This window comes from Hermetia illucens, chromosome 1 (genome assembly GCF_905115235.1).
Source record: "Hermetia illucens chromosome 1, iHerIll2.2.curated.20191125, whole genome shotgun sequence".
Classification (NCBI taxonomy): domain Eukaryota; kingdom Metazoa; phylum Arthropoda; class Insecta; order Diptera; family Stratiomyidae; genus Hermetia; species Hermetia illucens.
In genome coordinates, this window is record NC_051849.1 from 87,186,888 (window position 1) to 87,199,559 (window position 12,672).

The 12,672-nt window shown below is 40.5% G+C and overlaps 1 protein-coding gene across 1 annotated transcript in view; it reads left to right on the forward strand.

The window, feature by feature from the left end:
• LOC119658136 (NF-kappa-B essential modulator) overlaps positions 1-11,373 on the forward strand; it is a 33,227-nt gene extending 21,854 nt beyond the window's left edge. Inside the window, exon 10 of the mRNA XM_038065405.1 lies at positions 9,892-11,373. Coding sequence (XP_037921333.1) covers positions 9,892-10,005 — 114 coding nt within the window. The 3' untranslated portion in view covers positions 10,006-11,373. The remainder of the gene's footprint in view (positions 1-9,891) is intronic.
• The last annotated feature ends 1,299 nt before the right edge of the window (positions 11,374-12,672 follow it).

A 12,672-nucleotide genomic window follows, 5' to 3' on the forward strand; every position in this document is an offset into this window, starting at 1 on the left:
GCCAACAGAGCCTATTTCAGCTTACAAAGACCGCTCGAAACGTCCCACCACAGGATCAAAGCTCTTACTTTACAAGACTATGATCTTGCCAGTCCTCATGTATTCCTCGGAAACTTGGGTTCTTAGCAAGAAAAATTACGAACCCTTGGCCGCGTTCGAGAGAAGAATCCTCCGATGAATTTTTGGCCCCCTACATGAGGATGGACGATTCCGTAGCCTACACAATGACGAAATCTATGATCGATACCATGACCGTCCGGTTGTGGATAAAATCCGGCTCAATAGGTTACGGTGGGCGGGTCACTTAATCCGTATGGATGAGGATGATTCCACCCGGAAGGCCTATAAGGGCAATATCTATGGTAGAAAAAGAAGACGAGGCAGACCCTGCCTAAGATGGAGCGATGGCGTAGGTCAGGACGCCAGACAGCTTTTAGGGATATCGAATTGGTGGACCTCGGCGCAAAACCGGGATGTCTGGAGTTCCTTATTAAAGCAGGCCTAGACCGGATACCGGTTGTTGCGCCGTTGATGATGATGATGAATTCAAATATTTCAAAAATGGTAACAGTTGTACACAGTGTACTTCTCTAATTGGTGCCCATATCTGAGGGTTATTAGGTTATGTTTGTCCTGTTTCAAATAATTTTTAGCATATTTTTGAACATCGCGGTTTTGTCACGCTGAATTTGCAGTGCTTCGAAACTTAGATATATAGTTGAATTCACTTTCAATAGAAAGCCGTGATCCTACCATCAAAAATTCAAAGGTCCAGACCAAGTAGACCCTATATTCTGCTTAGAGCCTGGCTAAAAAGACTCGTCGGAGCAGATAAACACGTTCAATTTCAATTTCTCATTAGGTGGCCGTAAGACAATTTGAGATTTGGAAAAACTAACGTTCTAACAAGAATATTGGTTGAAGTAGTGGTTGGTTACAAAAAGCTATTCGTGTTCATTCCCTTCTGACCATCTTACCTAAACCTAAACAGGTTTAAATGCTACATACACATTATTTTCTTCACTCGATGTCTAGTGATGAGTGCGATTACACCAGGATTGAATTTGTCAGTGCCATTCACAGTATTTATTGCGTTTAATTCAAATTTTAATTTCAAATCCTCGGTCAAAATTTTGATGCGGGAAAAATTAAAAATGCCCAACATGAACAAAGGCTCCAGATTGTCGTCGCAAAATTGCTTTTCAGTGTTGCCTGAACAGGTCATTGATCCCGTCGTGGACAGTAGGGAACAAGAGCCCAGAAAAATAGAGGTACCACCAATTAAATTCAAAGTAGATTGGGTGCAGACTCGTACTTAAAGACATTGCAGATTACGAGAAGGTAGTGAGCGCACCTCTCGGCTAAAAATTTGAAATTCTTCATATATTAACGCCCCGAACTTATACCCTCCGAGCAATTAAACAAGCATTTAAAGGTGGAGTTGAAAATTGGCTATTTGGAGGTGAAAAAAATAAATCGGAAGGAAGGAACCCCGAAAAAAAGTGTTTACCTTCTCTACCTGGAAAAAGAAGCTAAAATGAGTTCCCTCAATACACATAAAGCTATTATGCACACTGGTTCAATGGAAATTTTAATCCTACAGAAGGCGTGACCGCACACAGTGTAGAAGATGCCAAAAATATATGGACATATATGATATAAATTGAATTCGGATATTGATCTGGCTAATCAAAGATTATATCTACAGATATAATCGACCATCTACTGACATCTTTTGAACATTTCCTGGATAGAGCTATTAACGCAAGTATCCTGGAAATTGCTTATAATCAATGTGCACCTAAATTAAAAAAACTGCTTGCCCGGAGAAATGGTAAATGGGATTGGGACGCTAGTTCATTTTTACAAACAAACCCTTCAGGAACATTGCACATTTTTTTTTAAAAAATCCTCTTTTGAAAGATAATAGCAAAATATACGTTACCAAAAAGGAAAAAGCGAGCCATTTACCGGGCACTTGCTAAAAAATGATGCAACGAAATTAAATGTTGACAATATTAAAGAATATTGGAAGTCGGGTAAGCCCGTAAACCTCTCATCTGTTAGTTAGTTAGTAGCAGTTGTTTATTTAATGCACATTTTCAATATATGCATCAAGTTTGCCTATTACGCAACTGCGTGGAAGTCTGCAAAAGCCATCTTGCTAATAGTTATAGGCCTATAAGTCTTCTCATTGCAAAAATATGCGTCTATCAAAGTACGTTGATAATTAAAAAAAGTCAGGAAACCGGAAGCAGAACGCTTCACATATGAATGGTTTAGTGTATTTCTTATATAAAGACGTTGGTGGTACTAGGATGATGCATTTCTAGATTTTAGACAGGCAGCGAAAGAGGATCTAGCAACATATAGCATACAAACATATATATATACAAATTGATCGACGCCCTCAATGCTCTGCCCATTAATGCAGATAGGGTGAGTGCGTGGTTTTGCTGAGGTTCATCTTCAGTCTAACTCTAATTATGTCTCTTTCCAAATCTAGAGTCATTTGACTAAGGTCCAGGACCCGATGAGAGAGTAAACAGATGTCATCGGTGTAGTCGAGGTGTTTTAGATGTCATAGTCCATTTAATTCCTTTACGTTCTCTGCTGCCTTGTTAGCATGAAAAACGTCACCGATAAAAAGAAGAAATAATATCGATGACAGGATGCAACCCTGTCGGCCTCCGCATTGGACCTCAAAATCCTCTGAAATTTTACCTTGGTGTAGTACGTGACATTTTGGCTATTATTTTTTCCGAAATGCGTTTCCTGCGTCAGGTACACTCCCTGTTGACATCGAAAGCTCGAAATCAATGAAGAACAGGTGCGTGGTCAATGCAGGAGGATACTAAAGGGAAACCAACTTGCTCTCTGCTGATGAAGCTTTCGAGATGTTCTTTGATGCGTTCCAGGACTATTTTAGCTATTAGCTTTGCGCCGGCAGGGAGCGCGCAGATACCCCTCCAATTGTCAAACTCAAAATGTGTATACTTTTTTTTGGAATCTGGAACGATCATCCCCTTCTTCAACTCTCTGGAAAAGGTCTCGGATTTCCAAGATTTCCGAACGTGTGGAAGCAACCGGTCTGTAGTAACTGCAGGTGCAGCGATAAATAACTCTACCCCGTTTGACTGCATTGAAGGCCGAAATGATCTATCTTCTGCTTGAAGTAACAGTCCGTATCCGCATGTAACGGTGATTAGCCATTTCATCCGCAATACGATTAAGGACCATGGTGAAATTTACTTTCCACCTCTTCAGTTGTTCATCATCGGGGATAATAAGTCAAGCGTTGTCGTCCTTCACAGGACCATAGAAAAATTTGCGACCACATGCAAGCTCTTTTGTGATGTGGTATACAGTGCTGAAATCATTGCGATCTGCGGGATCTTCCGCTTTCGTAACCAGTGCAATAACATATTCTCTTTTGTCACGGCGTACACTACGCTGAACTTCTCGGGATTTCGCTCGGTATTGGAATCGTGTCACGTTCCCATCACTCGCAACCCCTTCCGTTCATCGATCCGCTTCCACGACCCCACTGTCAGCCAGACGTGACTGACGACCTGCGCTCATCGATATTCTCAGGCGGATTACTCAGTACTTCTGCCGTTCGATCAGCACGATAGCTGTCACACTGTCGAGCAACAGCTGGGTTGTATAAGCTGTCGATGTCGGGAGGGGGTCGCAGCTCCTCAACCCTGCCAAAAGTGGCGGACATAACACGCAAGGGAACATAACCGACCATCAGATGGTGGGCCCTTTCAAGGTCGATGTCGGTGCCCTTTTTTGTTACGCACATCCAAGAGACAACTCTAAAATCAACTGCTGATCGCGAAGTGGTCTACAGCGCCGGTCAGTTGAAACACAACTAACCTTATAGCAAGCTCGAACAAGGTGCCACCAATGACGAGGAGGTAGAATTTGCAGAAATCCACGAACCTCTCACCATTATTACGCTCGACAAGACCGCGCTTGCCCATCACATGTCCGAGCAAGGTTTTGTCAGATCCCATCTTGGCATTCAGATCACCCATCACGATCACAATGTCACCTTTAGAAAACTTGACCTGAACCGCGTTTAATCGCTCGTAGAAAGCATGCTTCTCCACTATATCGGCAGTTTCCGTTGATGCGTGATATTTTACGATCGTGATGCTCGTTAACCTGGATCGAAATCTTGCAGTTTGAAATCTGTCAGAAACCGGCTCTCAGGTGAAGAGAGCGCGCCTTGCGGTAGCCGTCAGAAGAAACCCGACACCTGATTCACGTCTGCCACCACTTGGCTTTCCAGAGTACAAAATCACATTGCCGCAAGGGAGAGGAGTGCTCTCTCAGAGTCCAACCATCTTACTTCGCGTAGGCTCCGAATGTCCAGTGTCGAGGAGCGTGAACACATTCCAGAAACCCTTCGGTTCAAAATTCAGAGGCTGCTAGTCCACAAATTTGTATCCCTTTTATTCGCCTCGTACAACAAGAAGGGAAGGCTTTGAGAGTATTTTTAAGCCCCCAACTCACAAGGCGGGTTACAAAATGAAATTAAATCATCGTTCAGTGCGAAACATTTTATGGCTCTGATATCTTTGGACATTGGAAACGCTTTCGATAGAGTTTAGAACAAGAGTTTGCTTTTCAAACTTCTTACAGCGGATTTTCCGTCGTACATCATTGATATTGTCAACAGTTTTCTCAGCGAGAAGTCATTTAAGGTATCCATGAACAACACCTTTTCTGAGTGCAAGAATATTGGGGCTAGAGTCATTTACACTTACGACTTCTCATCATCATCAACGGCGCAACAACCGGAATCCGGTCTAGGCCTGCTTTAATAAGAAACTCCAGACATCCCGGTTTTGCGCCGGGGTCCACCAATTCGATATCCCTAAAAGCCGTCTGGCGTCCTCACCTACGCCATCGTTCCATCTTAGGCAGGGTCTGCCTCGTCTTCTTTTTCTACCATAGATATTGCCCTTATAGGCTTTCCGGGTGGGATCATCCTCATCCATACGGATTAAGTGATCCGCCCACCGTAACCTATTGAGCCGGATTTTATCCACAACCGGCCGGTCATGGTATCGCTCATAGATTTCGTCATTGTGTAGGCTACGGAATCGTCCATCCTCATGTAGGGGGCCAAAAATTCTTCGGAGGATTCTTCTCTCGAACGCGACCAAGGGTTCGTAATTTTTCTTGCTAAGAACCCAAGTTTCCGAGGAATACATGAGGACTGGCAAGATCATAGTCTTGTACAGTAAGAGCATTGATCCTATGGTGAGACGTTTCGAGCGGAACAGTTTTTGTAAGCTGAAATAGGCTCTGTTGGCTGACAACAACCGTGCGCGGATTTCATCATCGTAGCTGCAATCGTTTGTGATTTTCGACCCTAGATAGGAGAAATTGTCAACGGTCTCAAAGTTGTATTCTCCTATCCTTATTTTTCTTCGTGTTTGACCAGTGCGGTTTGATGTTGTTGGTTGATTCGTCTTCGGTGCTGACGTTGCCACCATATATTTTGTCTTCCCTTCATTGATGTGCAGCCCACGATCTCGCGCCGCCTGCTCGATCTGGATGAAGGCAGTTTGTACGTCTCGGGTGTTTCTTCCCATGATGTCGATATCGTCAGCATAGGCCAGTAGTTGGGTGGACTTGAAGAGGATCGTACCTCTTGCATTTACATCAGCATCACGGGTCACTTTCTCGAGGGCCAGGTTAAAGAGGACGCATGATCATTGTCGTAGACCGTTGTTGATGTCGAATGGTCTTGAGAGTGATCCTGCTGCTTTTATCTGGCCTCGCACATTGGTCAGGGTCAGCCTAGTCAGTCTTATTAATCTCGTCGGGATACCGAATTCTCTCATGACCATGTACAGTTTTACCCTGGCTATGCTATCACAGGCAGCTTTATGATGTCCATATTCCATCAGTTTTCGATCACTTGCCGCAGAGAGGAAATCTGATCTGTTGCTGATTTGCCTGGAGTGAAGCCTCTTTGGTATGGGCCAATGATGTTCTGGGCGTATGGGGCTATCCGGCCTAGCAAGATAGCGGAGAATATCTTATAGATGGTATTCAGCAACGTGATACCTCTATAATTGCTGCACTGTGTGATATCTCCCTTTTTATGTATGAGGCAGATAATGCCTCGTTGCCAATCGTCAGGCATTGATTCGCTGTCCCATACCTTGAGCACAAGTTGATGAACCACTTGGTGTAACTGGTCGCCTCCATATTTAACCAATTCGGCTGTAATTCCATCGGCTCCAGGCGACTTATGATTTTTTTAGCCGATGAATTGCAAGGACTGTTTCTCCTAAACTTGGTGGTGGCAGTATTTGTCCGTCGTCTTCAGTTGGCGGGACCTCCAACTCGCCGATGTTCTGGTTGTTCAGTAGCTCATCAAAGTACTCAACCCATCGCTCTAATATGCCCATTCTATCGGAAATCAGATTTCCCTCTTTGTCTCGGTAGGATGAGCATCAAGGTGTATAAGGCTTGATCCTGCTGACTTGTTGGTAAAACTTCCGCGCCTGGTGCGGTTGCTCCCTGCACTTTGTAATTTTTGCAGACGATACAGCTGTTTTCACAACGGCTACCATGTATTCGAAAATTCAGACATCTTCAGTAAATACAATGCAGATATTTTTAGAATATTACAAGAAAAGGAAAATAAAGTTAAACAGTGACAAGACGCAAGCCATCCCTTTCACAAAACGCGAACTACTTCGTGTGTGCCAACCGTAGATTTGTTCATAAATGGTTTCCAGGTGAAGTGGCAAACAACTTAAATATTTAGGTTTCATTTTTAATCATCATTTAATTTTTAGGGATCATTTAACTTAAACGATAAATAAAATTAACAATACACTTAAGGTATTATATCCATATCCGCTATTAAATAGAAACTCCAAACTAAGCAAAGAAAACAAATTATTGGTTTTCATAATGTCTCGGATTGAATCTAAACAGCGCCCTCTCACCACTCCTCTTTGTTCTTGTTATGGATACCGTCACACGGGACATGCAACGTCCAGCGCCCTACACTCTGCTTTATGCAGATGATGTTTTCCTAGCATCTGATAGCAAAAATGATCTCGAGCAACTTGTCCAAAAATGGAATTATCGCCTCATGCAACACGGTCTTGGATTGAATCTAAACAAAACTGAACTTTTGATGACCGATCCGACTATCAGCGGCAGTTATCTGCTCGGAACTGAGCGATTTAAATATCTCGGGTCAACGCTATCAGCCACTGGAGAACTGCGTTACGAAATTGCTTGACGCATTAACGCAACCTGGATGAAGTGAAGTTCCACAACTGGTGTTTTTTCTGATCGACGTATCAACGAACGTCTTAAATCTAAAATTTACCGCAATGTCGTCCGTCCTGTCGCTCTCTATTGTTCTGAGTGTTGGCCGACTATAAAAGACAATGAACGACGTCATGCGGTAATGGAGACGAAGATGTTACGTTGGACTAGTGGCGTGACACGTTTTGATCACATCCGAAATGAGGATATCGGCGATCGTTATACCCCATAACGATGTCACGCCACCAGCCCAACGTAACATCTTCGCCTCCATTACCGCATGACACCGTTCACTGGCTCGTGGAAAAGTTGCGAGAGAGGCGTCTTCGATGGTATGGTCACGTAATTCGTGCTAACGAGAATTCACTTGCCAAGATTGGTCTGAACATCGAAGTCGATGGTAAACGACCAAAAGGCAGGCCGAAACAACGGTGGCTTGATACGCTGGATGGGGATTTAAAAGTCTCAAGATTGCACCCAGATCAGGCATTCGATAGAGCCAAATGGTGAAACCGATCACGACGAGCCGATCCCGCTTGTAAACGTGAAAAAAGGCTGAAGCAAAGATAACGATTTTCCAGCCGGTAACTTTGTATGGCGCTCCAATTCGTGCCACCTGCGCTGAGTCACGTATGCACAAATTATAAATTGCACAAAATAAAGTGTTCAAATTGATATTAAATCGTCCACTTTCTTCCGCACAAAGACAAAAAATGATGCCAGCAGACTAAGTCTATAATTATCAGATGTATAGTCAAACAAGTCGGGAAACCGGAAGCTGGACGCTTCAGGTACGGAAGGTTTTGTGTATTTCTTAGTACGTAGCACGTAATATATCCATATATTATGTGAGAGTATCCACTTTCGGGTGATATTGACATTCATAGTTCTCAATTTTCAAAGAAGCAACAAATTTGAGGTATTATAACTTTGTTAGTAATAGTGCGATTTCCGCCAAATTTGGTAAGATCGTGCTCTATATTATAGCCTATATCACTGCAAAATTTTATGGTACTAGGATGAACTTAAGGGGGGTTTCTAACCAATTACAAAAAATTGTAGTAATATACTATTATTAACTTTATTTAAGCAGATATCAGCATGGAAGGTATTTCGGAGCCTAGGCACCATATAGTGCCAGCCTCCTGATTTTTGAGAATGGCCCCCTTAAAGAAGTGATCACTTTCAACCCCCCGCCCTCGCCACCCTTCCTACGAATGTCAAAACTAAGATCGGCTTTGAAAAGTACTAATCGAGACCTTTAATTTGATACCCCACATGACTATATTTGACGAAAAAAAATTGTACACCCCCCTTTTGCATGTATGGGGACCCCTCTTAAATTCGACGTAAAAGGATGTAATTCACTATATGCGTGAGCGTTCACAGTTCCCGCCTTTCTACCAAATTTGGTGTCAATCGCTATAACCGTCTCCGAGAAAAATGCGTGTGACCGACAGACAGACATTGAATCGATTTTAATAAGGTTTTGTTTTACACAAAACCTTAAAAAGGGCTAGGAAGAATTAGATTCTTCTTGAATGGAATTTTAATATTTCACTCGAATTTCAATTATTCTCGTTAATTATGACGTCAGCATCTTATTTGTATGGCTTAGGATGCTGTTAATTAGCACGAAATTGATAAGTTTGAACTGCTATAACTTTGGCGTTAATTGCCAGATTTCTACGGAATTTTGCATGTATATACAAAATATTGTCCTCTATGGTACAAAATTCGGAAGTCCTAGGATGAATTTAAAGGGGGTTTTTCAGTAAATTTCTATAAAGTAGTAATATGCTATTAGTAAGTTTATTTGAGCAGATATCGGAATGGGACATATTTTGAGGCCTAGATTTCATCTAGGCGCACCACTCCGATTTTTTTCCGGATTTTTAGGTTGGGTAGTTTCCGAAAATGAGTCCTGTCTCACTTCAAGTGCATACATTTTGACTCATTACTCATGCAGTTTTCAATTTATGCCAAAACTAATATCAGTTTCGGAAAGTACAAATCGAGACCTTTCATTTGATACCCTATACGACTATATCCGGTGAAAAAAATTTTTGAATCCCCCATTTGCATGTATGGGGAACCCCCTTTAAACTCCACCTAAATTTATGCCACTCACTGTATGCATGGGATTTCATAGTTCCCATCTGTCCACCAAATTTCGTTCGGATCGGTTTAGCCGTTTTGGAGAAAAATTCGTGTGACAGACAGACAGACAGACATTGAATCGATTTTAATAAGGTTTTGTTTTACACAAAATTCTTAAATTCTTTTTATTACTGTTATTGAAATTGTAGATATGAATTACTGTATTATTTTCATGAGATTATTAAATATCACTTAAATGCTTACTAATACTGGAACTTATGCTGATCCCAGTGCGGTTCAAAGGCGATGCCACTTACTACTTACAATACTTTCTAAAAATAATAAGGATTTAGCAAAATCCTAATTCTTCCCTGAATTTGCCATGAAATATTAATTTTGTACATTTTAAAATTACTTCTATATTGAACTATATTTTTATAGGTATTATAAATAATTTCGTTTTATCTTTTTAAACAGGCTCCACCTCCCCCTCGAGACGTGCTAACGAGCAATAATTACGTTTGCCCTATTTGCAATAAAATCTTCAAAACATTGGGCCCTCTGGAGCTTCATGTGCAGAACTGTTACTAATTTTCATTAACTTATATAAACTAACAATGTATACTACAAGTGATGCCTATGTCAAGAATAATAATCTGTTATTTGATATCCACGTAAAACTTCGTGTCTTAAAAGGAAAGTTCTATCTGAGTGTTATTACAACTCCATATTAGGTCATTAAGTTAATAAGAGTGAGTTGTAGATTTTTTCATATGCTTCATATACATTACAAACAGTAATTTTAGAATACAAAGCCGTGCGAATAATTATTAACCAAGTATAGATAATTTCCCTATCAGTTCAAAGACTTCTGTTTACAAGGTATGGGACTTGCCTTCACTTGCCTTGACTTAAGGTGATAATTCGCCACAAAAGTTGAGGTTTCCAGAGTTGTTTTCACGTTGAAAGCTTATTGAAATATGTGAGGTTGGTTTACCAATGCTGAATTTCGTTTTCACTCATAAAACATTTTTTCGTGATGAGTGTAAGAGAAGCTCACATTACTGGTAATATCGTTTTGAACGAGCTCAGAAAGGAGCATCCTTTCGAAATTGCGATAACGCACATCGAACTCGTTTTGATGTCGGCTCTGACAGCTGTCCGAAACATACTAATTGCCAGAGTTACTGAAATATGCATAAATATGCGTCATTAATGAGAGCCAAGAAATTTTTATTCCACTATTTATTTAGAAGGCTTCGTGGAATGCTTCAGAATCCCCAAACGTTCAAAACGGTTTGAAATAACATCGTCTAATTCACGAATTTCCTTTCTTTCCTTATTATTCTCGTATGCATAGAATTACAAAGTCTCGAAATCTTCAGCATACGATTTGATATCTAAAATCTAAAAGTTTGTATATGACACTGTTAAATTATTTTCTTTTACGATATTGGAGGAAAATCATATAAATAAAACTTATGACTCGCCCCGATACGCCAATTATTTTGAAGTTTTTAACAGGAAAATATACAATCCAACAACTAAGGAACTTCCTTTGTAAAATTATAATAACCGATAATCTATCTATCAACGATTAGTAAGAAAAATTATTAATTTGACTGAAGTATCCAATTTATGTTGAATTCTTTTCTGAGCTGAATTGTATAAAAAGGATTTTATTTGTAAATATTAATTAGAATAATAAAAGTATCGCAGAACGAAAACTACCCAAGAGGCAACTCAGATTAACCTAACTTGTAAAGTGTAAAATTCAAACTCACCTCCATATTCAATCTGGGTAGCCTAGTTTTATCAAATAAATATATAATAAAGATAACCAACATATTAAATATGTAACTGGATAAAGATGGTTTTTAACATATGCTCTAGGTACAATTATACAAATGTATTCATTATTATTTCTTTCTAGAAAATATAGAAAAATGCATTATAATATTACGCGTTTTGTTATTTGTAGTTCCCGTGTCTTACAGGCAGGCGCACCATCATATCATTCGGGTTTGTCCTGCGGCGAGGTAGCGAGAAGATTGTTTGCAGGCAGCATTTTCCTTTTCTTACTATTTAGGATTGTATAGCACACTCTTATTCTCCTTTGAAATTGCGACTTCCCGTCCCATTTTAGTCACAAAATTCTCACAGCGTTTAAGCTCTAAACCCATTTGAGGGGGTTTTCTACTCTCGTGGTTTCAACAAATCGATTTTTTGACACATATTTTAAAAGTAGATGATATTAAAAATACGCCATAAAAAGTAGTACAGGAATCATATATATTTCGGATGGGAAATATGAACACCTGCGGACTTTTCGAGCGCTTAGTGGCATCCGACCGCCCTGGTCATCAAGTGGCATCGGGCGGAGTCCCAAGGGACTTCCACAAGTTTTTAGCATGACAGAGTTCCAATGAATCCCAGATTGTACCGTTGATGAAACTGACATACGAGGATCTGTCTTTTGATAATTTATTAGAAAGATGCTTGGGTGCACATACTCAAAACAGTAACGAATCCCTCAAAAGCTGTATTTGAATTTTGACTCCAAAATATTTGCACTCGGGCAAACGGCTGGTTGAAATCGCCACCCACTTAGCAGAAATGATCTTCAACAAAGAATTTTTGTTCATTTTGCAAGTTATGGACGTGAACACTCTCCAAGCGTCAGTGACAGTGCAAAAAGGACCCGAATTCAACAGACAGAGGAAAATGCGGCCAACCAACAATATTTGTTTAATGAGAAAGAAGGGCCCTGGCATTACAGATTGAATCGTAAGTTTTTGTAGTCATGTTTTATACCATATTTTGTTCTCAAACAAGTCTTCCCGAAAGTTGGCTTTTTTAAATATTGTGTCATCACTACTACCAGAAGTATTTATCGAATTGAATCATTTTTTTTTCAGTAGTTCCGCGAATTTGTCACTACGAATTCCCGAGCCAGTTTTTGAAAATTTTGGTTTGTTCCATTTTTAGAGCCCGTGAAGCGTTAAAAAAAGATGAAAGATTTAACTTTTTAAGGTTTGTGCTTACTATCTGTCTGTCTGTCACACAGCGGTTACAGCGATTGACACCAAATTCGGTGGAAAGGTGGGTACCGTGAACGCTCAAGCATACAGTGATTTCGCTCGTAATGGTTAGAAAATACTGCACAAATTACTGTGAATAGCTTTACGAGGAAGACTCTGCTGCGTTTGTTTTAAAGGAATTTGTTCAGAAAATAAAAGAAGGCTAGTGCTCGGTGCG